General features: G+C 39.4%; 1 protein-coding gene across 1 annotated transcript in view; it reads left to right on the forward strand.

The window, feature by feature from the left end:
* PCDH7 (protocadherin 7) overlaps positions 1 to 26,703 on the forward strand; it is a 432,112-nt gene that overhangs the window by 195,697 nt on the left and 209,712 nt on the right. Inside the window, exon 4 of the mRNA XM_038751946.1 lies at positions 11,388 to 11,580. Coding sequence (XP_038607874.1) covers positions 11,388 to 11,580 — 193 coding nt within the window. The remainder of the gene's footprint in view (positions 1 to 11,387; positions 11,581 to 26,703) is intronic.

Consider the following 26,703-nt stretch of genomic DNA (forward strand, 5'->3'; position numbering starts at 1 on the left):
CCGGTCTCAGCTCCACAACATTGCCAAGATCCGCCCTTTCCTCTCCATCCAAACTGCTACCCTACTTGTTCAAGCTCTCATCCTATCCTGTCTGGACTACTGTATCAGCCTTCTCTCTGATCTCCCATCCTCATGTCTCTCCCCACTTCAGTCCATACTTCATGCTGCTGCCTGGATTGTCTTTGTCCAGAAACGCTCTGGGCATGTTACTCCCCTCCTCAAAAATCTCCAGTGGCTACCAATCAATCACAGATGTGCATCAGGCAGAAACTCCTCACCCTCGGCTATAAGGCTCTCCATCACCTTGCCCCCTCCTACCTCACCTCCCTTCTCTCCTTCTACAGCCCATCCCGCACCCTCCGCTCCTCTGCCGCTAATCTCCTCAGGGTGCCTCGTTCTCGCCTGTCCCACCATCGACCCCCGGCCCACGTCATTTCCCGGGCCTGGAATGCCCTCCCTCCCTCTGCCCATCCACCAAGCTAGCTCTCTTCCTCCCTTCAAGACCCTACTGAGAGCTCACCTCCTCCAGGAGGCCTTCCCAGACTGAGCCCCTTCCTTCCTCTCCCCCTCGTCCTCCTCTCCATCCTCCCCATCTTACCTCCTTCCCTTCCCCACAGCACCTGTATGTATGTATATATGTTTGTACATATTTATTACTCTATTTATTTACTTATTTTACTTGTACATATCTATTCTATTTATTTTATTTTGTTAGTATGTTTGGTTTTGTTCTCTGTCTCCCCCTTTTAGACTGTGAGCCCACTGTTGGGTAGGGACTGTCTCTATATGTTGCCAACTTGTACTTCCCAAGCGCTTAGTACAGTGCTCTGCACACAGTAAGTGCTCAATAAATACGATTGATTGATTGATAGAAGTTAATCAGGTTGGATGTAAACTCTTCCCCACAGGAAGCTCACAGCTTAGGACAGAGAAGAGATATGTGCGTCTGTCGTCAGTCCCCTCGCCCCCTTTTTATTCTCTACTGTGAGCCCAGTACAGGGATTATGTCTAATTCCAAGCATTTAGTATGGTGATCTGTACGTAGTAAGAACTAAATCAATCCTGCTATTACTAGGGAAATCATACATTAAAACAATTAAATATAGGGTAGGATGAGTGCTTAGTGAGTTAGTGCTTAAGAAATCTACCCGAGTGCCTATTACGGTGCTTGGCACATAGTAAGCACTTATCAAATATCATAAAAGTGTAGTTGCAGTGGACCCAATGCATCTACTTATCTCACAGATTTTGGCCAATATCACTGATGTGGTTTTATCCTTCTTGTATCTTGGACTGTAGAACCTGAGAATTAGGGTGTTGAGTGTTGGAACAAGGTTACTAAATGATGCATAACAGTAGAACACACATACAATTGTTTTTGAAAGAACAAAATAATTTTTGAATTATTGAAGTACGCTCATTTCACTTCAATGAAGTAGGTTAATTGGCTGTGGTGAACAGAATTTTCTGTGTTAATTTTCAGTCTGAAAATTCGTATTCATGTTTAATTGCCAGTGAGATCTGGGAAAAATAAAAAAAAATACATGAATCTCTTTTAAAATATTCATTCTGATAATTACACTCAGGTTGAATTTTGTTGCTTAAGTTTAGTCCATATGAAAATGATTTGATTAAAATAACTCCTCTTCCCAAGAACACATATCCAGAAGCATAATATGGAAGTCGTAGGAATAGCATTTATGGAGCCCAGTAAAGTGCAATGTACTAGATTCTTGGGAAGTACAGAATAAAGGAGTGACACATTTCCTGCCCACGGGGAGTTTAAAGAAAAACAGAGAGACATTTTCAGTTTTTTTTTTTCCATGAGTAAGAAGAACAGATGCATCAAGGTTGTTTGTTTTGAGTGTAGGCTTTTCACTTAAAGCAAAGAAAGTCATCTAAAGTGTAAACTATCACTGAAACTTAAATTTGGAGGTTTCTAAGCACAGAAAAGTGAATGAAGTGCGACCCAAGAAAAGAGCTTAGTTTGTGAATTAAATGAAAAACAGAACAAGGAAAAAAAAGAACTGTGGGTGAAGAGCTGTGAGGCAAGTACTGATGCAGGCCCTTGCATATCCCTCTTCACCTTTGGCATCAGCCTCCTTGCCAACCTCCTTGCCTTCAGTCACTCCCCACTCCACTTCACTCTGCTGCCTGGATCATTTTTTGAATAAAATGCTCAGACTACATCTCTCTACTCCTCAAAAACTTCTGGTGGTTGCCCATCCATCGCCATATCAAACAAAAAATCATTACAGTTGGCATTAATGTAGGTAAATATATGCAAAGCACTGTTCTAAGCACTGGGGAAGTTACAAGGTGATCAGGTTGTCTCATGGGGGGCTCACAGTCTTAATCCTCATTTTACAGATGCAGTATCTGAGGCCCAGAGAAGTGAAGTGTCTTACCCAAAGTCACACAGCTGACAATTGGCGGAGCCAGTGTTTGAACCCATGACCTCTGACTCCAAAGCCCTGGCTCTCTCCACTCAGCCACGTTGCTTCTCTCCTTTCTTTCTTGTCTTATCTCCCACTTCTACCTAACCCTCCCACTCCAATCCTCTAGTGCCAAACTACTCACTGTACCTCAGTCTCATCTGTTTCACTACCAACACTTTGCCCTCATCCTACTTCCCCCTTCATTGAACTTCCCAAGCACTTAGTACAGTGCTCTGCACACAGTAAGCGCTCAATAAATACAATTGAATGAATGAATGAATTTAACAGACCAACCAGTTGCCCATTTTCAAAGTCTTTATAAAATCACATCTTCTCCAAGAGGCCTTCTCCGAATAACCCCTCATTTTTTCATCCCATTCCACCTCCCGTCTGTATTACCTCTGTTCTTTGTTCTGTACTCTGTAAGCACTCTGATACTCACTTCACCCCACTCTCACAGAGTTTATGTTCATATGTTTATACTCTGACATTTCCCCTACCTGTAATTTATTTTAACGTCTGCTCAACTGGACTGCAAGCTCCTTGAGGACAGGGTTTGTGTCTATTAACTCTTGTAGAGAAGCGGCATGGCTCAGTGGAAAAGAGCCCGGGCTTGGGAGTCAGAGGTCATGGGTTCTAATCCTGGCTCCATCACTTGTCAGATCTGTGACTTTGGGCAAGTCACTTCACTTCTCTGTGCCTTAGTTATCTCATCTGTAAAATGGGGATTAAGACTGTGACCCCCACGTGGGACAACCTGATCACCTTGTATCCTCTCCAGCGCTTACAGCAGTGCTTTGCACATAGTAAGTGCTTAACAAATGCCATCATTATTATTATTATTGTAAAGTGCTCTCTCAAATATTTTGTAAAGTGTTTTGCACACAGTAAGCCCTCAATAAATATCATTGATTGATTGAAGCCCAGTTTTCATGGAGCCCGATTTACTTTGGAAAGAAATCTTTCAGTGAAAAATATTTTGACCTGACCTGAGCCTCCCTGGGTCGAACATAATTATCAGAACCAAGGTAGGTTAGGACTGTCCCAGGCAGATGAGATGAATAAATTCCAGCAATCGAATGTCAGCCTGCCTGAATGAGAAAGAACAGTTGTGCTTTTCAATGTCCCAATGCATCCCTTCACCCATGTCACCCTGAGGAGGCTTCAGAGCGTGGCTCCATGGAAAGAGCCCGGGCTTTGTAGTCAGAGGTCACGGGTTCAAATCCCGACTCTGTCAGTTGTCAGCTGTGTGATTTTGGGCAAGCCCCTTAACTTCTCTGTGCCTCAGTTCCCTCATCTGTAAAATGGGGATGAAGACTGCTAGCCCCCGTGGGACAACCTGATTATCTTGTTACCTCCCCAGTGCTTAGAGCAGTGCTTTGCATATAGTAAGTGCTTAATAAATGCCATTATTATTATTATTATTATTATTATTATGTGCAAAACACTGTACTAAGCCTTGGGAGAATACAATCTAAAAGAGTTGGTAGAAGTGTTCCCTGTTGACAAGGTGCTTACAGACTAGAGTGGGAGATGTCCTCAGAGAGTCAGAGGATCTGAGTTTTACCACGGCTCCACCACTTGCCTGTCATTGAGAAGCAGCATGGCTCAGCGGAAAGAGCACGGGCTTTGGAGTTAGAGGTCAGGGGTTCGAATCCTGACTCTGCCAATTGTCAGCTGTGTGACTTTGGGCAAGTCACCTAACTTCTCTGTGTCTCAGTTCCCTCATCTGTAAAAAGGGGATTAAGACTGTGAGGCCCCCCGTGGGACAACCTGATCACCTTGTAACCTCCCCAGCACTTAGAACAGTGCTTTGCACATAGTAAGCACTTAATAAATGACATTATTATTATTATTATTGATCTTGGGCAAGTCTCTTTACTTGTCTGTGCCTCAGTTTCTCCATTCATAAAATTGCTATTCAGTGCCTATTCTCCTTCTTCTTAGATGGTGAATGGCTTGTGGCACTCAGATTGTGTCCATTTTGATTATATTATATCTATCCCATTGCTTAGTACAATGCTTAGCACATAGTAAATGCTTAACAAATACTGCAATAATAATAATTAGTAATTTAATTGAGAGGGTAAACATTTCACCAGAAAAACACTGAATTAGTGGGCAGAACCTATGGGATATGTAATTTAAAAATTCATCAACAACATGTGCAGCAGCATCTCATCAATTCAGGCTATATTTGTGTTCTTGCGTGGCTAAAATAAGGCTTATCTGAAATAGGCAGGACATGAAATAACGTCTTCAGATGTTTCCAGGGGGAATAGGTAATTCAGGATTTACTTTGCTACTTCTATTCCTGTTTTGTCTCTATTGACAAAACACGTTGACATTGTGAGAATCCAAAGAGGAGGACTCCCTGGATTATGTTGTTCCTCAAAGTGGAATGATTCTGCTCCAACTCTATCAGGAGGCTGTTTTTATTTAGTCTTTGTATCTAGAGTTTTTGCCTCAATGATTTAAAAAAAAAAAACAACCCAAAAACATTCTTAAGGGGTGACTAGAAAATGGGAGAGGGCAGTGGTTATGAAGTTTGGCCAGACTTCGGCCATTCCCCCTGCTCTACGTGCATGTGTGGGGGGTGGGAGGAGAGAAGCACAGTAACTAAACCAGCCTCCTGGGATGGGACAGAAGGAATCTGCAGCAGCTGTTCATGCTGCACTTCCAACGGAGCCCCAAGCCACCTCCTGCTGAGCCCCAAGCTTCACTAAATTGCAGTTGCTCTAAGATCCTGTCATCCCACTCACATGAATCCAAGGCCATCTCTCCAGAGTGGATCAGAATCAAACTACAGTGACAGTATACGATAAAAAAACATTTAGACCATTGGGTTGGTTTGTCGCTATTTGATTGTACATCAGCCTGCCTGTCCCTTAAGCCCAATTTGTATTCTAGCTCTAATTATTTTAAGGGTTGTTCATGTTATTCCTAAGCTGCTTTGTTGCTATTTATAGTTTAAATTAAATAATTGTTTAAAAGGTGACTTTTTGCTGATTCCTCTCGTGCCCTTATTTTTGGAGTGTGACCTCCCAAATGTGTGACTCATCCTTATATTTTTTTCCACCCCTTAGTACAGTGCTTCTCACACAAAGTAGGTTCTCAATAAATCCATTGATTCAAGGTATTTATTGAATACTTACCCTTGGCAGAACCCTTTTCTAGGTAAAAGGGAGAGTACATGAGAATGTTCACAATTCATTCATTCAAATGTAGTTTTTGAGCACTTACTATGTGCAGGTCACTGTACTAAGTGCTTGGAAAGTACAATTGAGATAGAATAAGTGAAAGAATGGGTGGATGAATCTATATTTTTAGAAGACTACCATGTGCTTTCTGGAGGTGAGCTCCTGGTAGTTTACAGGATTTCTATATGCCCAGTAGTTCCTATAAGCCATTTTGTGGCCTCAGCACAGTGCTATGGACTGATAATAATCCTGAAGAAAACTGATTTGATTTAAAAAAAAAATGTTGTATTTATTAAGTATTTACATATGGTAAACCCTAAGGAAGACACAATAAAATCAGATCTCACAAAGGCCCTGTCCCATGTGGGGTCTACTGTCTGAAAGGAATCAAAAGGGTATAATACCTATTATATAGATAAAGAAACTGAGGCACAGAGCGGCATGGCTCAATAGAAAGAGCCCGGGCTTTGGAGTCAGAGGTCATGGATTCAAATCCCAGCTCCGCCAGTTGTCAGCTGTGTGACTTTGGGCAAGTCACTTCACTTCTCTGGGCCTCAGTTCCCTCATCTGGAAAATGGGGATTAAGACTGTGAGCCCCCTGTGGGATAACCTGATAACCTTGTAACTTCCCCAGCGCTTAGAACAGTGCTTTGCACATAGTAAGCGCTTAATAAATGCCATCATTATTATTAAATGCCTTATCCAAGGTCCCAGTCTTATGCTCTATTCCACTAGGCCATCAGGCACTCCTAAACATGAACAGAATGTTCAGACTCCACAAAGAATCTAATGCTACTGCCATATTCTGCCACCTCAGAAATGCACAGTTCAATGAAGTGAAGCCGCACGAAGAACTATAAAGCAAATCAAAAAAGACAGCATGCACTTTTGGGGGATTGGCAAACATAATTTGGAGGCAGTGGGACTTCCAGCTTTAAACTAAATTGAATTTCTGTGAAACTATAGTGGTAGCCAACCATTTACTTATCTGTGAGACATAGATCTAGTACAGAAAATATATCCTCCTTCTCCGGTAGTTTCACTAACATTCCCTTCAGATCACACTTAAATTTAAATGGTGAGACACAATGACCCACAGCATGATACCAGAATACTGTCTGCTCACCCAAATTGAATGACCATAACTTCACTGTCTGGAGTAAGAGTGGAGTTACTCAAGAAGGATATCCAAGCATCTACTATTCAGTTGACTGGAGGGAGACCCATACAAGAAACTGTGAATTTAGGGGAGGAATGATGTTCTGACATCTCTATCCTAATGGAGACTAAGTCACTTGCAAAGGAGATGCCATTTTTTTAGTCATTCAGATGGACAGGTACTCTGTTATCCTGAATTACTATTCTGTTGCAATATTCTTAGTGAGCTATTGAAATATGATGGGTTTAGAGTAAATAATAATGATGGCATTTGTTAAACACTTATTATGTGCCGAGCACTGTTCTAAGTGCTGGAGCTCTGTGCAGGTGCTTTTAAGTGATCCATTGTATCTCCTCTTCTCGGCTTAAATTTAGAGGCATGACTTTAAGGGAGGAATATGCAATTGTGAAGCAAACCAAAAAATACTAATCAAAACAATTTAGATTTATACAGGCACACATATGCACACACATATGTATACACCCCCACAAATATATATATATATATATATATATATATATATAATATATGTCCTTTAATAATAATAATAATGATTATGGTATTTGTTAAGTGCTTACTGTGTGCAAAGCACTGTTCTGAGTGCTGGGGGGGATACAAACTAATCAGGTTGTCCCACGTGGGGGACACAGTCTTTAATCCCCATTTACAGAGGAGGTACCTGAGGCTCAGAGAAGTTAAGTGACTTGCCCAAGGTCACCCAGCAGACATGTGGCGGAGCCAGGATTAGAACTCATGACCCCTGACTCCCAAGCCCGTGCTCGTTCCACTGAGCCACACTACTTCTCTTAATAACCTGAGGTTTGAGGGACAAAGACTGGTTTACTTCAGTTATAATTAGGTTTTTTATTGAGATACCAAAAACATTTTATTTGGTTTGGATTGACTGTTGGGGTGGTTTAAGGACATTGATCATGGGATAATAATTATGCTACTGTGCATTCAATTTCATAAGCTAATTGTGGACAGGGAATGTGTCCATTTATTGTTGTACTCTCCCAAATGCTTAGCACAGTACTCTGCACACAGTAAGTGCTCAATAAATATCACTGAATGAATGAATATGATTTCAACAGTGAAATAAGGGATGACCACTAATTAGAAAAATGCAAGTGTATGTTCTTATTGGACATTTCACTTAGTGCAAAAAAAAAAAGAAAACAACCATGACTCTCCCCATTAGTCTATTTCACACTTTATAGAGAGAATTTGTCAGTTAGATTCATAGATAAGTAGAGTTAATTAGATTTAAAAATATAATGAAAGAGTTAAATAGGCTGCAAGTATTCTAAATAAGAATATCAGATTGAAAAATCTATTCTGGCATGAGTCAAACTGACACAAGGCGGTCTTAAGTGGCTTCAGTTTCGAATATTTTTGTGCTACTTAGAATTCAGATAGAAATACCAGGATTTGGTTTCTGTCATTTCCCTTTAGGAAATCTATCCAATTTTAAATCTGCTGAAGCTACCATGAGATACCGAGTGGTACCACCATTTGAGTGGCTGTTTAATGTTCCCTTAGTGCAATTCTTCCACCAGTTCTCCATTTGATTTTAAAATGGTTGTATTGTGTTCTCTACAGACAATATCTCTGAAGTGTTTTCCTGGTCTAAAGAGAAAGATTCCGTCTTTGAGACAGACTATAGCAATGCTCCTGAGGGGCAATTCTTTTGTATAGAGGGCTCTCCTTGAGATGTTCAAGGTGTGAGCTAAAAGATTGGTAAAATGTTAAACACTAAATTTCTTTTTTCCACCTCTGTTCATACCATGTAGTCCCCAGAAATATGTTTTGAAACAATGTCTGTCTGACAGATAGGGGCTAATCACCCTAGACGTTCAGGCTAAAGATCTCTTACATTGAGGAGAATCCAAAAGCTGTTATGCTAACTGGGGAGGTTAGGCACAATTAGAAGACACCCACTATGCTGAATGATATCTAGATTTTTGGCAGTTTCTGTACCACAAGAATGTGTACTTTTATGCCTTAAAAGCCCAACTCTCAAATAGTTACATCATGTAATTTCAATCAGGTTTCTCAAATGCATGGGCAGGGTGGACAGAATCAGAACCAAGTTGAATGAATGAATATCAAATAAAATATGAGTTTGTAGCATAAACTGAGCCTTAGACATGCAGACGGTTTTCCAGTCGGGGACAAAATATATGAATTTAAATATGTCATATCTTTTTAGAAGTTAATCTGCATTTCATGGAAGCCAGCTTTGAGGATATTTTTAATTTATCATGAAAAAAATGCATATGGAGAAGTTTGATTATAATGAGATTGGAGAAGCTTCCTTTTGAGATTATATAGCAAATATTAAGATGTTTAACAGCAAACTGAGAGGGGAGATGATTGAAATCTAAAATAATGTGCAGATGTGGACAGAACAAACACAGAATTTTTCTCCAAATCCCACAGCACAGGACCAGAAGGAAACTACTGAAGCTTGCAGGTGATAGGTTCAAATCCAGATAAAGGAAACACATCTTCACTCAGTGGCAGGCTTAGGGAATGAATTCCAATAGAAAGATGAGTCGAAAATATCAGTCAATGCAGAAGGGGTTCAGATACATTCAGGATGAGTAGTAAGTGACTAGATGGGAAAGTTAGGAAAAGGTTGGGCAGGTTAGATGATTCACCTCTAAATGTGTCAAAGAGGGCAGACATCTTACAATTCATCCAAGAGTCCTGTTACCACTGTCGGAGACAGACTGCTAAATTGGACAGCCCATTGTTCTGGTCTTGCAGTGGTATTGCTCTTGTTCTCCTGTACATCTGGGATACAGCTGCAACATTCAGTGTAAAATGTGGATCCATAAAAACACATTCCACTTATCGTTTGAGAGTGATGTAAGCAAATATCTTTTAGTGATGCCATGACTACAGAAATTGCCTTGAGATGTATTTATTACTCTATTGTCTTGAGATGTATTTATTACTCTATTTTATTAGTACATATTTATTCTATTTATTTTATTTTGTTAATATGTTTTGTTTTGTTCTCTGCCTCCCCCTTCTAGACTGTGAGCCCACTGTTGGGTAGGGACCGTCTCTATACGTTGCCTACTTGTACTTCCCAAGTGCTTAGTACAGTGCTCTGCACACAGTAAGTGCTCAATAAATACAATCGAATGAATGAATGAGTGAATGAATGCCAGCACAATGAAGACAGTGAACTTCACTAGCATATCATATACCTCACTTGCTCTGTAGTGAGTTCCACACTCCTTGAACGGGTTAACTCACAGTTTTGATGATTGGGCTTGGGAAGTGGGGTGACCAGGGAAGAAAAAGTGAGAGAATGACTTTCCATTTTTTGCAAGGGTGAAAGAGTTTATTTTCAAGATTGTTTCCTGCAGAAAAATCTATGGGAAAAATCCCTAAGAAGCAATTTCACTGTTACATGTATAATAGAAATTAATGTTTTTTTCTCTCTTTCCCCGTGTCTTCCCTGTTCTCCCTCTACCAGAGGTCTTTTAAATAATTAGAAATAACTTATAGTTTAGTAATGGTTAATAAAAATTAGTTTCATTTTTGTCACTATGCCTTTAATATATTTCTTCTTAAAAGATGTAAGTGCTCTATTGAGAAAGAACCGATTTTGTAAAGGCAGTTCACGTTCGCATTGGGATAGCTTGGATAAATATATTTCTTTTAGTAATTCTTTTGGTGCATATTTTGTTTTTGTTGATTACCTATTGAATAATATAAGTATTACTTTAAACATCCTGTGTGCTATTTCTGGAATTGTCCTAGTCTAAGTGCACACTGTAAATGCATATTAAATTGTTTATAGTTTCCTTACTGGGAGAAGCAAAACTTACCTGTTAAAACTTTATCTATTTTCTCAATGCATATTCATTTGGCATACCCAAATTCAATAGGTAGAAATTTATACCTACATATTTTTACACATGCCATTTTAGATGAATACAAATCCATAATAATCAATATTTCTGTGGTTCCCATAGACATGTGCAGTGTCAGCTGTGCCTTTAGTTACTGTCAAGGTTTTATCAAGTCCTCTGGCAACCTACCCAATCTTCAAGCATTAAATGTTATGGCCGAAGCTCTAACAGACTGAACATTTCTTTTTATATAATCCTCCTACGTGAACTGGCTTTCAAAATCACGGGCAGACATTGATTTTACAGAAGTTCTATAAGTGTTAGTGTCATCAGAAGTGACATACTGTGCAGTAGTTAAGGATTGATATGCCAAGTGATCGATTAGGATTTGCTGTATTTATTCTTTGGTAATTTTGCTGTTTCTCAGGATTGTTCTGAAAGAAGTCGAAGCCCATCTTTGGTGTTAGAACTCTAAGTCTTAACCATAGCAAGCAGCAAACCATGGTGTACTGAAATAGAACTTGAAATGACTTGACCTTATTGCTTTTATTCATTCAACCGTATATTTTGAATGCTTACTGTGCATAAAGCACTGTATAAAGTGCTTGCTTTTAAATAGTAAGAACTAGGTTTGACTGTATTTATTTCATGTCTTTTTTTTAATCTATTACTCCGAGGTATAACACCCTAGTGACATTCAGAATCTTTTCTTTTGCAGCCATTTCGTAGAGTGACGTTTTCTGTTGTGAGTCAGCCTCAAGACCCACATCAGGGGTCATTGCAGAGTTGCTATGACAGCGGTCTGGAGGAGTCAGAAACACCAAGCAGTAAGAGTTCATCAGGGCCAAGGCTGGGTGCCCTTCCACTCCCAGAGGACAACTATGAAAGGACAACGCCGGATGGCAGTGTTGGTGAGGCAGAGCATATGGAAAATGGTAGGGACCAACACAACATTCACACACACAATCACACTAGAGAGCCATTAATAAGTAGTCTTGTGAAAAGGTCAGTCTAAAAATAAAATAAAATAGCTTAAACTAAAACTATTTTATTTGAACTGGTAAGGCTTGCCAAAATTGCAGGGATACCCAATAATGGAATATAACTATAGAAATAAAATGAGCTGAAAATGGTTCTATTATTTTAAAATGACTCTTCGGAAACAGTAAATTTGCTTTTAAAAATATCAGTGTAGTTGCTGGTGTGAAGGAAATCAAATTCAATAGAAACTGATAAAGGCCTATGCGCTTGCTTTCTTATACTCATTTTTGTCATGCAACTATTTCTTCAATTTCAATTGTCCCATCACGATGAAAGAAAATACAAATGGGAACACCTTCTTCTACTCCCACATTTCCCCTCAGTATGAGAAAGGTGTTTTCAAAATTATTCTCAGTAACAGATACATGCTGAAGTTATCCCAGCAGGAGAATATTTTTTTGTTTTCTCCAGTTTACTTTGAAAACTCTTTGTAGTCTTTCGTATATGAACCTGGGCTTCTTCACATTCATTTATGAAGGGGGAGAAAAGAAACCATTTTTTCCATTATGTGAGGCAAAAGAGTCTTTAAATTATTACCAGAAATGAGTAATTGCCATCAATAATCAATCACAGCTTTCTATAGGGTCTCAATTTCGGGGGCAGGGGTTGTGCACATAAAGCTCTTTGTGTTTGTATGTGTTCTACAGGACATTAAACTGATTGTTCTAGTCTTTCAGGTCTTCAGTTGTATTTAGCGCATGCCCTAGAGAGTAGATTGTTGACAATTAATGCAATGGATGTGATTAACTTCATTAAATCCAATTCTCTTAGCACATAAAATCACTTCCTATTCTCTGGCAATATGTCTGGCACTTTGGGTGGAGCTTTCTGTCTTTCAGGGACTGTTTGGTAAACCACTGCATACCTTACATTACTTAAGTAGGAGTGGATGTTTTTGTGGCCTAAAGGATTAATGCTCCTCCTACAGGCCTTAACATTATCAGTGAATAACCTTGAGCCCTTGGAGAATTGGAATCCTTACCATAATTTTATTTATGTGGATGTGTCTGAATCGAATAAGGGGCACCCTCCAGTGCTTTGATTACAGTGAGTTCCCATTCCTCTGGACTTTTGCTTTGTTCAGGTAAAAGCTATTGACTGTCCCTCCCTTCACCTCCATCATCAAGTGCAAGGAGGTATATTGGCCCAATATAGCACACAGCCCATTCTACAACCAGGAAACATACACATGATGCATACTAATGAGTTGGAATTTCCAAGTCCGAATTTGCTTGGCCTCTATCCATCAATATAAGCCTATGCCGAAATCTGGCAGAATAAGTGATGAGGTAGAATTGATCCAAAGTCCATTTATTACTAAACTTAAAGGTTAAACGATTATTTTTCAACCTCATTCTTCATTTAGGCTAGGGATAAGATGAGCCATATCATTTGAGCCTTAGACTTTTTGGGTGTGACTGCCTTCCTTCATGGAACTCAAATTGGCATTTGCCCAGTGGCTGCTTGTGCCCACACAGGCGTATTTAGAGGCATGACTAGCTGTGAACATGTGTGGGCATGAAGTGATTTTTCAAAGTTGATATAAAATTTGCAGTGTCTTAATGGACTTTTCAATTGTGTTTTGATTTTAATTACAACATGTATTTGAGAAGAAAATGAGTGCCTGACATCACTAATGAGTCTGTAATTGAGGCACTCATCATAGAAGTTTCCTTGGATAAGGTCACTTTGTTCTTCCAAAGAATACGAAATTTAGAGACCAAGTTCAGATATTTATTGGGTGGATGAGAATATATGATAGGAGCAGATAAGACATCTGATGATTGCTCTAGCTTTTCATTAGTTTAAACAGCCTTTTCAAAATTTTAGCCACAACAGTTACAGTATTTTCCCTCTTCAACTAAGAGGTGAAAGGAATGGAATACATGCCCCTTCACTCTCTGGAAAAAGCTTCTCAGGGAGATAATAGATAACCATTTCATCCACTGGAAAAAGTTTAGGTAACCTGGTTAACTGAGAATCAATAACATTAATACATCTTTAGTGGAACACGACCCGCACTCTGATAACCATAACTTGTGTCCTGTGCTAATTCATCCAGGCAAGACATTTGAAGAACATAAGAGTAAATGGGACTTAAGAGATCATGTCCTGATGTACTTGGTAATTTTGCATTTTATCATAGTTACCAGAAGGTTATTTTAGGCTTATGGAGGACCTGCCAATTTTTTTTGGAATGGAAAGAAAAAAGTAAACTAATGATGTATAAAAACCTCTTTATAGATTTGTTTAGGGTGGGACAACAACATTCATTACAGTGCTTTGCACACAATGAGTCTCAATAAATGTTGATCGTCCATGTATACATCACAGGATCATTAGGAAAATGAATCAACTATTTGATTTTTTAAAAAATCCCATTGAAGTTTCTTTCTTGTTTGTCAACTCTTATTTTGAATTCTGCCAAAGGAGGAGAATGCATGATTAAAATGATTTTTTTTGGCATTTGGATTTTTCTGTCACTTTTGAAATTTGGGATTTATATAGTGGCATGACAACTGCTAGCTACAATTTGTGTTATCACTCATATAGAAACAACGACAGCAAGACATGTAATGTCATTTTGGTCTTCTCTTTGCAGTTGACATTTGAGTGAGATTTCTGTTAGAACCAAGTTTTCAAACCACTTGCCTAGTTGGGAAGTCCAATCGCATTGCTTGGATTCTGGTAACTTGGTCTTAATATTAATGGATCATTCTTACATAAGTAGAATTGGAATTGAAACCTGCCAAGTAGCCGTATGTCACTTTTAATAGAAACCTTGGTAATCTACTGTGTTTTGCTTGGTTAGGTTTCAATCAGGATTTGTACTGGTTTCATTTGGATCTTCCATGAAAACAGCATTTTGCGTACTCTCTTAGTTCCTAATTGTTATTACCTCAAATATTTACCATTTCATTTCAACCAGTGTGAAACAATGCAGTGAAAACTAATTGCTTTGGATTTACTTTGATTTTAAAGTATGAAAAGATCATTTTCAACTCAGTAACATAAGAGTCTCTCAATGCCTCCGGTGCATACTGTGTGCAAGTGGAGACATTTAATGAAAACAAGTTGTCTTAAATGTGACAGCAAGTGCAAATGCCTGAAATCTGATGCAGGAGCAGCAAATAGGAAATGAAATACATCTCACTCTGTTTCAGGTAGATGACCTTTTCCTGTCTTCTCATATTTAATCACATTCAAAAAACCAAACCATTAGAGTCACTAGGATGGTTCTTCTTATGGCAAATTGAACACACTATATACTCTACATTATCAACCTGCATTTCCAAGCCACCTGAGAAATTTGATGTAGAATTCAATTGCATTCATCTAGCGATGCTGTAAAAACAGTGCTGAAGACATGAAAAGACAAGTTTTTTAATTACAAAAATCAATTTGAAAAGCATCATTATTTGATAAAACTATCCCAAAACACAGTAATCATGCATGTATCTAATGCGGTTGGTCAGCTGTCCAGATGTTTTATAGAATGTAATATTCTTTTAATGCTATATATCACAAAGGGATTGATTGCTAAATAATCTCACTGTTGATTTTTATGTATACAAATGCATACAGTATTTGCTTTGGGTCTTTGTAGTGAGGCTCATTCATAATGAAGAAGACAAAAGGTTAAGATATTTTCCTTATCGTTGGTACAGTTTTACTAATTAAAAAAGAAACTTTGGGAATCTAAGATTTTGAAAATTTTGATATTCAAAAGTTCTTTGTAAATTTAGCCAATCATATCAGAAAAGGAAAGGAGCTAAATTATACTTATATAATCACAGTGATAGATAAGGTGGTTGATTTATCTTTTTGGACTTGATCATTTTTAGGTCTTCATTCATTTTGGTTCCCATTTTTCTCCATTAATTAAGGGCAAAATTTTCAAAATGAGACAAATAAGTTCAGAAACTTAGCTACTGCAAAGACATCAGTTTTGTATGTCTCAATATTTGGAGATTTTTTGTTTACCAATATAATATTTTCACACTGTCACTTATGAGAACCTCAAATCCTTCTTGTATTTGTAGATATTTTTAAACATTTCATCTATCTTCATTGTGTCTGTATGCATGTGAGTCTCCCTGCATATATCTTGTCTTAGCAAGGTCCCAGTGAATAAACATGCTTTGATTTTCTCCATAATTTATTGATAATAATGACCATTTTATGATTATTTTTCATTATTAATTGTAGTATTTTAAAGTGCTTACTATGAGCCAAGCACTGTACTAAGTGCAGGGTTAGGTACAACATAATCGTCAGTCCGTGTCCTTCGGGAGACTCGCGGTCTGAGGAAGTGGCTGACTCTAGACATAACGTATAGTAAAGTCACCTCAGATCTTTCATGCCATTTTCATTACTCCTTCTCTGAAGTCTGCCTAAGCGATTTGAATAAGGCTGGGAGAGAATGAGCAATGGATTCTGTTAGTTCATCATTTCCACCTGGTTTCCTATTGTTTATCAAAGTCCTATCACTAACGTATTTAACTACCCCAATTTTATTTTAATTTTATGGCTTTCAGAGAAACTACAGCAGCAATCCATTTTGATGCTTCCATTAGTGACCTAGAATCACGAATTTTTAATCTTTAATTTTTTGGTTATAACATGGTATTTAAGCACTTTACTGTGCGCCAGGTACTCTACTAGATATAAACTAATCAAGTTGGAAACAGTCCATATCCCGCAGGGGGCTCCCACTCTGAATCCCGGTTTTAAAGATGAGGTAATCGAGGCCCAGAGAAGTTGTGACTCACCCAAGATCACACAGTAGACAAGAGGCCGAGCCAGGATTAAAAAACCTGGTACTTCGGACTCCCAAGCCTGTGCTGTATCCACTAGGTACTTCTTCTCAATATCTTCATCTTCTGCAGCACTTTTTATTCTCCAAGCACTCTCATAGTAATTCATTCATTTCAGCTCTCATAATAACCTTGTGACGATAGGTAGAGAGAGCATGAATTATTTTCCCCATTTAAAGATGAGGAAACTGAGGTACAGAGGAGTTAAATGACTCACCCAGGATCACACAGCAGGTTAGCGGCAGAGCTTGGACTTGAACCTGTGTCCTCTGGCTAAACCAGTTCTCTGCCACTTTGGCAAGGAATGATTCCATCGCAAACAAAGTTACCTATATTTTTCAGGATATAAACCCTCCCTCAATTCCCCTTTACAATGTTTAACTACTTCACCTGGGAAGAAATGATTCTCCCTTGGCCATAATCTGCCATATTTGCCATATTTTATATACTTAGTTTTCTGGCTTTACAGCCTATGCACTTTTAATTTATGTCTAAACACTTCGGTCTATTGAATTCCTCTCAAACACTACAATCTGTCTCACACTGTGTGGTTCTGATATACCAGATTATTAGACTGACTTGTTAATTTAAACTATGGTTAACAATATTAACCCAAGGGATCAGTCAAGCATCTACTGAACTAGAAACCATTTTATCCAAATTCACATCTCTTGTGGTGAAAGTCATTCTACTGCTTCATGACTCTCAAATCCCCTCTAACCCACAGACTCCACTCTCTGACCGTAGCATTACTTAGTATTTTTTTAGAAGTGAAAACAAAGCATTTTGCAGTTTAATGAAGCTGCAAAGCAGGAACTCAAGTTCCATATCTTATTTTTCATGATCAAAGAATTATTCTCTCATAACCTACCTACCTTCCTCATGCTACAAGTTAAGCTGATTTCAAGTTGTTCAGCCTTCAGAAAAGATTGAGAATCAGTGTTTGTCAACCTCTTGACCATTATTTTTCTGATTTACTCTGAGGAATATAAAACTTGGTCCTAGCTCCAAATATGCCCGTTTCTCCCTGTCATCTCTGCCACATCAAAGTATTACCAATACATTCTGTTTTTCCAGGTCATTGATGACAATATTGAATAATACAGAAACCAGGACCCATCCCTAGAGTACTACAACTTATTTCTTCATACGGTATAACTCAATTATCTTCATAGGATAATTACTCAATGAATACATACCGCCTGCTAGCTTAATGCTCACTTCATATTAGGGGGTCTAGAACAGCTATTTTTCAAACAAAAAATTTTCATGGTCGTGTATTTACTGGCTTCCCCACCCCACTTACATTTTGTTGGCTGATCCTTTTTTAAAATCACAGTTCCTGGAGCCTCCCCACCCAACTTGTCAGGGGAAGAAAAAGTCAAAAGAGCAAGATAAACCAAAGAATAAGGAAGGGAGAGTTCAAAAATGAATGCAAGGGTACAGAGCCAGTGGAAGAAAAGAAATAGATGTGACTGAGACAAAGAAGGGCAAGCAATATGCAAGAGATACATAGGCAGAGAGCTAGAGACAGAAGGTTTTTTCTTTATCCTGTTCTTCCATTCTTAAGAAGCAGTTTGGCCTATTGGAAAGAGCATGTGCCTGGGAGTCAGAAGACTTGGGTTCTAATCCTGACTCTGCCAGTTTCTTGTTGTGTGACCTTGGGCAAGTCACCTAATTTCTCTATGTCCCAGTTTATCTTAAAATGGAGATTAAATGTCTTTTCTCCCTCCTACTTAGACTCTGAGCCCCATTTGGGATAAGGATTGTGTCCAGTCCAAATCGATTAACTTGAATCTACCCCAGTGCTTAGAACAGTGCTTGACACATAGAAGCACTTAATAAATCCTATTATCATTATTATTATTGTTGTCTTTATTTCCTTCTCCTCTTCTTTCAGTGTCCTTAATTGTCTCTCATTTCATTTGAGCTCATCCTCTATGCCCTCCCTACCTACCTCAAAACCACTGTACCATCCCATTTCCTCTTGGAATATTAAATCTTCATTTTTTTTTCCTGAGCAGACCCATAGCTTGCATCTTAGCTAATTTAATTATCTTTGGGGTTCTTGATGACCGGGAGAAGTTGTGTCATTAATTGATGGTGATGTCTGGCTCCCCAGCTAGATTGTAAATTCCATAAGAGCAAGTATCAGATCTAGTAATTCTACTAATTTTACTATTATTTTCATACTGTCTGCAAATATCAATTATATTCAACTAAGAACTTAGTGCAATGTTCAGCGCACAGCCAGCACTCAATAAATACTACTGATTGATTGACCGATGGAATGCAGGTCTTTTCTTTCCTCTACCCAGGTTTGTCTGCTGTCCCAACTCTGTAACTACTGTTGCTGGTGTTGGATTCTATCTCTTTTTCAGTCCCAAATCTCCATACATCCTTAATAGCTATGGGCAGACAATTAGTTAACAAACACTGAGGGCAGTTAGCAAATGCTGGTTTTTCAGATTCTGTGGGGGATACATGTGCTGAGTTGCTCATAATTCTACGCTGATCACCATCTGTTTTGCTGCTTAGTTCTGTGTCCATGACATGTCATGCCATAGCCCAAGCATCTGTGTGACATTAGTAAAGCCATAGCTAGTGACTGAGTTAACTCTCAAATGATTGGAAGTTATCATGGCACCCTAAATGACATTTTAAAATAGACTTTCACTGATGTGGGAAATCCAAAGGAAGTCAATTGTGTTATTGGCATGTTTGAGTGTATTCTGTGGTTAGAGGCATGCCACTTTATGAGGAAAAATAGGATAGCTGAGGAAGTGCACAGCTGTTGCAACATTATTTTAAGGTGTTTTGTTCAGCTTTCAAATTTTACTTAATTTTTTTATATGTGGAGATTTTTCCATGTTCATAGTTTGGGGGTGCAGGAGAATTGCATGTTGTTAAGAGATGGATATTTTGGGATATTTTCTCATGTACAGGTACAGTTCAAAATGTTCTCACAGGAAAATGTCCAAGACACGCTTGGTTTTGAAGAACTTATCTAAGACCATAAGATCATCCGCAGTGACGTTGCCAGGTCAGACCAGTGATCCGCCTCACTCGATATTCCGTCTGAGACACAAATGAATGCACAGAGACACTGTGCTAGTTTCCTTCCTTCACTTCATACCTTTGCTTGAGTAACGGAGAACCTGCCATCCTCAAATTGATTCAAAACCTGGGTAACTTTCAGACCAATGTTGAAAAGTCAGAGTAGTGGTAGCTAAGCAATTATTTCAAAGAGTCAGGAAACCAAATTAAACATGCTTCTCATTCAAGATGCAAAGGAAGTTGTCTTGCAGGCTGGACTCTCCTGATTGGGTTTGTTGATGCAAGAAATTGCTAAGCACTTACTATGTGCCAAGCACTGTTCTAAGGCCTGGGGTGGGATGCAAGATAATCATGTTGGGCACAATCTGAGGCAACTGAAGCACAGAGAAGTTTAGGGGCTAGCCCAAGGTGTCACAGTAGACACATAATAATAATGATGGTATTTGTTAAGCACTTGCTATGTGCCAAGCACTGTTCTAAGCACTGGGGTAGATACAAGGTCATCAGGTTGTTCCATGTGGGGCTCACAGTCTTAATTCCCATTTTACAGATGAAGTAACTGAAGCACAGAGAAGTGAAGTGACTTGCCCAAAGTCACATAGCTGACAAGTGGCGGAGGCCGGATTTGAACCCACGACCTCTGACTCCCAAGCCTGTGCTCTTTCCACTAAGCCACCCTGCTTCTCAGATGGCAGAGATAGGATTAGAACCCAGATCCTCTGAGTCTCAGGCCCTTGCTGGTTCCACAAGGCCATGCTGCCTATCAACAGTGCTTCTAGTTCCCTGGGATACCCTCTCTACCACAACTGGTATTAGTGAACCCAAAATATCAATATCCATCCACCATGATCCCTCCTGATTGTTAACAACACTCAAATTTTCTGAACTTTTTCCTGTGCTGTGGATGGATAAACCAGGACTCTTTAAGTGGCTGAAAACCCTAACAGAAGGCCCAGGCTCCAGTTCATTCAGCAGTAATAATACTTGTAGTATTTGTTAAGCACTTATTATGTGCTAAGCTTTGTAACAAGGGCTGGGTAGAAACAAAATAATCAGATCTTGCGTGGCTCAGTGGAAATAGCACAGGCTTGGGAGTCAGAGATCATGGGTTCTAACCCTGGACTCCCCCACAAGGTCTGCTGTGTGACCTTGGGCAAGTCTGTTAACTTCTCTGAGCCTCAGTTCCCTTATCTGTAAAATGGAGATTAAGACTGTTAGCCCCACGTGGGACACCGTGATCTCCTTGTATCCTCCCCAGCACTTAGAACAGTGCTTCGCACATAGTAAGTGCTTAACAAATGCCATCATTATTATTATTATTATTAGATCACACACACTTCCTAATCCACACAGGGATCACAATCTCAGTGTGAAGTATTTAATCCCCTATTTACAGATGAAGAAACTGAGGTACAGAGAAGTGATGTGACAATAATAATGATGGTATTTGGTAAGCATGAGAAGCAGCGTGGCTCAGTGGAAAGAGCACAGGCTTTTGAGTCAGAGGTCATGGGTTCAAATCCCAGCTCTACCAATTGTCAACTGTGTGATTTTGGGCAAATCACTTAACTTCTCTGTGCCTCAGTTCCCTCATCTGTAAAATGGGGATGAAGACTGTTGGCCCCACGTGTGACAACCTGATCACCTTGTATCCCCCCAGTGCTTAGAACAGTGCTTTGCACATCGTAAGTGCTTAACAAATATCATTATTATTATTATTAAGTGCTCACTCATGATTTTCTGTATGCTTACTGTATGACTTGCCCAAGGTCAGACAGTACATAATTGGGAGAGCTGGGATTAGAACCCAGGTCCTCTGACTCCAGCAGGCCTGTGGTCTGTCCAGGAGGCCATGCTACTTCTAATAGGCACTGAACCCTCCCACAGCCCCCAGGGTTTAGAGCGTGGACATTGTGGGGATTTATAAAGGAAAAGGCAAGGCAAGATCCCTGTCCTCAAATGATTTATGTTCTAATGGGAAAGATAGAGCATGAGAATAGACAAAAATCCTGAGACAGATTTAGAACAAAAGGGGGTTTATGTGAGCAGTTTGCCTAAGGCAAGAAGACTGAGGGTGGGGGCGGTGAGCATGTTAAATGGGCTGAAGTAGAAAGTGGAGGAAATGTGTAAGGGACATATTGGTAATGGGCAGCAAGAGAGAAACACGGGAACAAATCAAGGTTATTTCAATTTGTTGATCAATCAGCCAGGCAAAGGCCACAGTATTTTTGCTTTCCTCTTTTGGTCAGAAAGCCTCAATCTTATTGAGGAGAGCCCTACCAATGACAATAATAGAGAAACTAGATAGGCATGAACAAATCTGCATTGTCCTCATCAGCTAAGATTGAATGTGTTGTACTCTGATAAGTGCATATGGAATCAAATAAACTAATGCAGCAATTTGTAGTGCTGGGAAAACTGAACTCAAACAAAAATACCCACCTAATTTGAAAGGATAAGAACCATCGCTTCCCTTGTAAGCTTTCTCTCTGTAGTACTTCACAGAGTCGATGATTGGGTGGTACAAGGCACTGATGCATCCATAAGCAGGGATATCCCTCGGTGAATCATTTTTGTGCTTGAAGGACTGAGAGTAATGTAATTTCTTTTATAGATCCTATTGCTCCAGTAAGAGACTAAAGAAAAGTTCACCCCAGATTTCATTTGAAATTGCACTCAGCTCTGCCTGTTCATTGGATCTCAGCAGTCCTCAGAGCTAACACATTAATAAAAACGGGACAAAAGGTCTTTCTGGGTTGAAGGATGAGGGATTCATTGGCTGCCCAATTCGGCCCGATTCAGACTTACATCTCATTCAGAAATAGAATGTGTTTTGTCAGCAGCTCAGCACATCTAGAAATGTGCAGTCCACTTAGTGACTCAGATGAAGGGAAGGAACGCATCTCGCTCCAAGTGTAACTTTTCCCCAGTCACATTATCACGTTATGTTAGGATCGGATGAGGGGACATTTTTGTTTGCATATATTACATTTTCTTCTCAAATGCTTCACTTCTTGGATAATTCCAGAGGTCAGGAAGATGGCGTTTCCCCAGTTATGCCAACATACAGGAGTGTCAAGCTCAGGATAATAGGAAAATTCCATTCCCTTGAAGCCATAGGACAGCCACTGGAACAAATATAAAGCTGGAAAAGGGACATAAACCTTTCCATAGAGGTTTCTGGAAGCTAGCTGAGGCCAGAGAAACTTGCAGGGACAGGTAAGACTAGAAAGTGTTTGCTCGAGAATGTAACCGTGGTTCTTTTCATGGTGAGGGCATAAAAGCACATGAATTATTTGCTTGTTTGTTCTTTGTGGACCCTGAGGACAGGGTAGCTGTTCACAAATAAATACACTGTGCTGTCCCTGCCAGAGGCCTGCATCAAGGGGCTATGTCAAAATACAAGCTCAAATCTATCCAATTATTCACCAAAAAAATCTCCTGATAAAGGAGTAGTTTTAAGGGGCCTCCCCTCACCCTTATACTGGGGCTGGGTTTCAGAGCTTTCTTTGAATTAAATTCAGAATGCTAATCACTATCAGCCTTCACCCTCTCTTCTCAAATACCAACAGAGTAGTTCTGACCATCACTGGATCTTCTAGCTCATCTCTATTATTCCAGGTAGTACAGGTTTAAATATTGTTTTTAAACATTTCTCCACAAAGTGGTCTTTCTTATTTTTCCTAAAAGAAAACCCCTTGAGTGTTCAATTCCTGCCCATGTAGGGATCTTAGCTGTGCCCACGGTATCACTCCAACATCAGGAGCCTATTAAGTTAATCATATCAATTGCCTGCAGGCAGGTTGATTTGCATTTAAATATTTCATGTGCAAGTAGTTTTAATTAGAATATACAAAGTGCAGAAGTTCTAATAAGGTTCTGTCCTTATCTGTCATTTTCCTACTGAAAAAAAGAACATATCTTCTCGCTCCTTGACTAGGGGGTGTGTGTTTCTGCTTGCTCAGGAGGGGGATTTGCACTTTGCTAGAGAGCTGTAGAGTTAGCTTTCTCAACTGTTTAAGGGAGGACTCTCTAATCTCCTATTATTTACCCACTCTCTTAATAGATATCAGTGATAATAAAAATGTAGGTGAAAAGGAACAGGCAATGGTGAAGCCCAGTCTCTAGAGCTTCGGGGCAAAATTCCATCAAAACCATTGTAACCCACTGAGTTACTTCTATTTTTATTGACTCCCAGGTAGAGAGATTTTATCCCTGTCACCGGTCACTCATTCTTGGGAGGTTTTCATTGTGGAAGACATGTTTGCTCATCACTCTGTTCCCTGCTCATATCGTGGGTACTGGATGTCTTGGAAGATTTGTTTTAACATGCCTTCACTGAATTTTGACATTTTTCTTTGGCTAATACTCTCGGGCTTCCTTCCAATGCTCTGACTTCATATCACCAAGCGAAACCAGCTTGGCGAATAGTTTGTTGTTTTGGGCTTTTTAAAAAAAAAAAATCTTGAGTCCCACAGATCTTAGTCATCATTTTATTCTTAGCCTTATTTCTGCTCTTTGTTGAGTGCTTACTATGAAGAAAGTTGGATATGAAAGGGAAACTGGAAGACCTCAAAACAGGCTGCCAGTTATGCAGATGTCCTCTTAACAATGATAAAAAGAATGACAATGATAGTGGCATTCAGTGCTTGCTTTGAATCCTCAGTAGATATAAGTAGATATATGCATCAGTCCAGAGTAGATATAAAGCTATGAGGTCAGACTCTGTCCCCAGTACTGGGCAGGACTCACAATCTTACTCCCATTTTAAAGATGGGGAAACTGAAGCTCAGTGAGGCTAAATGGCTCTCCCATGATCCTGACCTGGGCCTTGAATCTGTGACTCCTGAATTCCAGTCCTTTCAGTCTATCAATGATATTTATTGAATGCCTCCTGTATAGAGAGGACAGTAGAGTTGGACATGATCACTTCCCACAGGGATGTTATAGACGAATGGGAGCTGATAACTTAGTCCTGTGGTCTTTCCAGTAAGCCATGCTTTTGACTGGTTTCCCATGGTAGGCTTGGAGGCAGGATTCTGAAAAGGTTCAATCACACAGCTGTCTGGTGTAACCTTTTTCTAATATTTGCTTTCTGCCTCCCTTTGCATTAGGCCTCGTTTGAATTGGATAAAAAAGAAGATGGTTTCTTTTCAAAACTAGTCTGATGCAGTTATGGCCTTTAAGTTGAAAAAGTCATCGCTAGTGTCATCTCCACAGCACGTCTTTGAAATCCCTTTGGTGATATTAATACAACTGAAAAACTCACAGTTGTCGCTGTTATTACTACTTCTATTTAATGCTGACATGCAGGTGGATACTGGAGAAATCCCTCGTAACTCACCCACTTGCAGTCTAGTGGTAAAAGCACTCTGAAACTCAGAGAAGCTGAATGCTGATCCTGGCTCCACTACTTGCCAGCTGGATGATTTGGAGCAAGTCACTTAACTTCTTGGTGCCTTAGCTTTCTTCTCAACTGTAAAATGGGAGTAAAATACCTCCTCTTCCCTTCCTTTTTGATTGTGAATCTCACAAGAGGCAGGGCCCATTTCTGACCCGATTATCTTGTGTCTACCCAAGCATTAGTGCAGTGCTTGACACACAGTAAGAGCTTAACAGATACCTGAGTTATTTGTATTATTACTATTCATTTGCAAATAGGTGAGTAGGTACGTAATAGTTCTGGATCGTTTTCTTGAAATTAGAGCATTTAGCACTGTGACCCGCCAACCTTTCTGTAATTCGGTAGTTTCCGTGCCAGTGAGCTGAGGTTCTGCGCAGAATGGTGAGGGAAAGAAAACTCATTTCTTTAAAGCCATCAGCTCCTTAGAAAAAAGGACATTATTTAGCAATTGCCTTAAAACATTTACCAATTAAGCAAAATGTGCAGCCATGTGTAGCTGTTGCCTCTAAAAAGGTCCATAAGTCTATTAAAGTTACTCGATTTGCATGTTATTCTGGAGAACACGGTCACATCATTATTGTGAGAGCCAGGAGCAGGATTAGACAAGGAAGAAATCATGTGCCTTGATTATACTTTTAAAATTTTTTTCATGATCCCCTCAAGACACCAATATAAAATTAAAATATTCAAATAGATGAAACGGGCTCAGTTTGAGGGTGACAAACATCACGTATATTCAGAAGTCATCAGAAAAAGTCTGTCTGCTAAAAGAAGTTTTTACTCATGACATGAAGTCCGAGAAACTACAAATAGACATTAGATTGTAAACTTCTCAAGGGCAGAGGCTGTCTTTGGCTTCTAGTGAATGCTCACAAGTGCCCAGTCAAGACATTGTATAAGAAAGGAACTTGGTAATACAGATCAATTAATGGGATTTGATGAATGCTTACTGTGTGCAGAGCACTGTGCTAAACATTGATGGTGAAATGATTGATCAGAAAATCCTTAAATGAAGTCTTTAGATGGAAAATATGTTCCCACGTTTAACTCCATACTTACTGCATGTACATGATGTTTGTGGTCCTTGTGGGAAAGGATCATGTCTTCCAATTCTATTATACTCTCCCAGGCACTTAGTACAGTGCTCTGTACACAGAAAGTGCTCAAAAAATAAAATTGATTTATGATATACATCACTTCCAATGTATATGACTATTTTTTGGTGTGATGATAAAATAACAGAGAGCATAAGTGAAGCAATTACAAATGGAGCAACTAACCTCCCATATGATCTAGAGTCTCGTCATTGCTATGCCAATTTTCCCTCTAAGTGGATTCTGGGAACACTGAAGTAAATCTCCAAGTGTGGCATAGAGAAAGTCGACACTCTCTTTCCATACCAAGTTTTAGGAATATTAGATTTTGCCAAGGTCATCCCTGGGACTGCAGGGTCAGAAGGATAAGTAAGAGGGAAGTTCATCTTCCAGTTGTTCTAATCTTTAAATATTTCCCACTCATTCTCCCAACAGGCTAGTTTTTAGTAGAAGATTGGAGATGCAAGCAATGTAAGCGTTTAGAGGCTTTGAACTTCACATATAATAATTGTGGTATTTAAGCATTTACTATGTGCCAAGTACTGTACTATGAACTTAGATAAATACAATATAAGATCAGGAACAGTCCTTGTCCTCTGTGAAAGAGTAGTGCCTAACCTT

Source organism: Tachyglossus aculeatus, chromosome 10 (assembly GCF_015852505.1).
Source record: "Tachyglossus aculeatus isolate mTacAcu1 chromosome 10, mTacAcu1.pri, whole genome shotgun sequence".
NCBI lineage: Eukaryota > Metazoa > Chordata > Mammalia > Monotremata > Tachyglossidae > Tachyglossus > Tachyglossus aculeatus.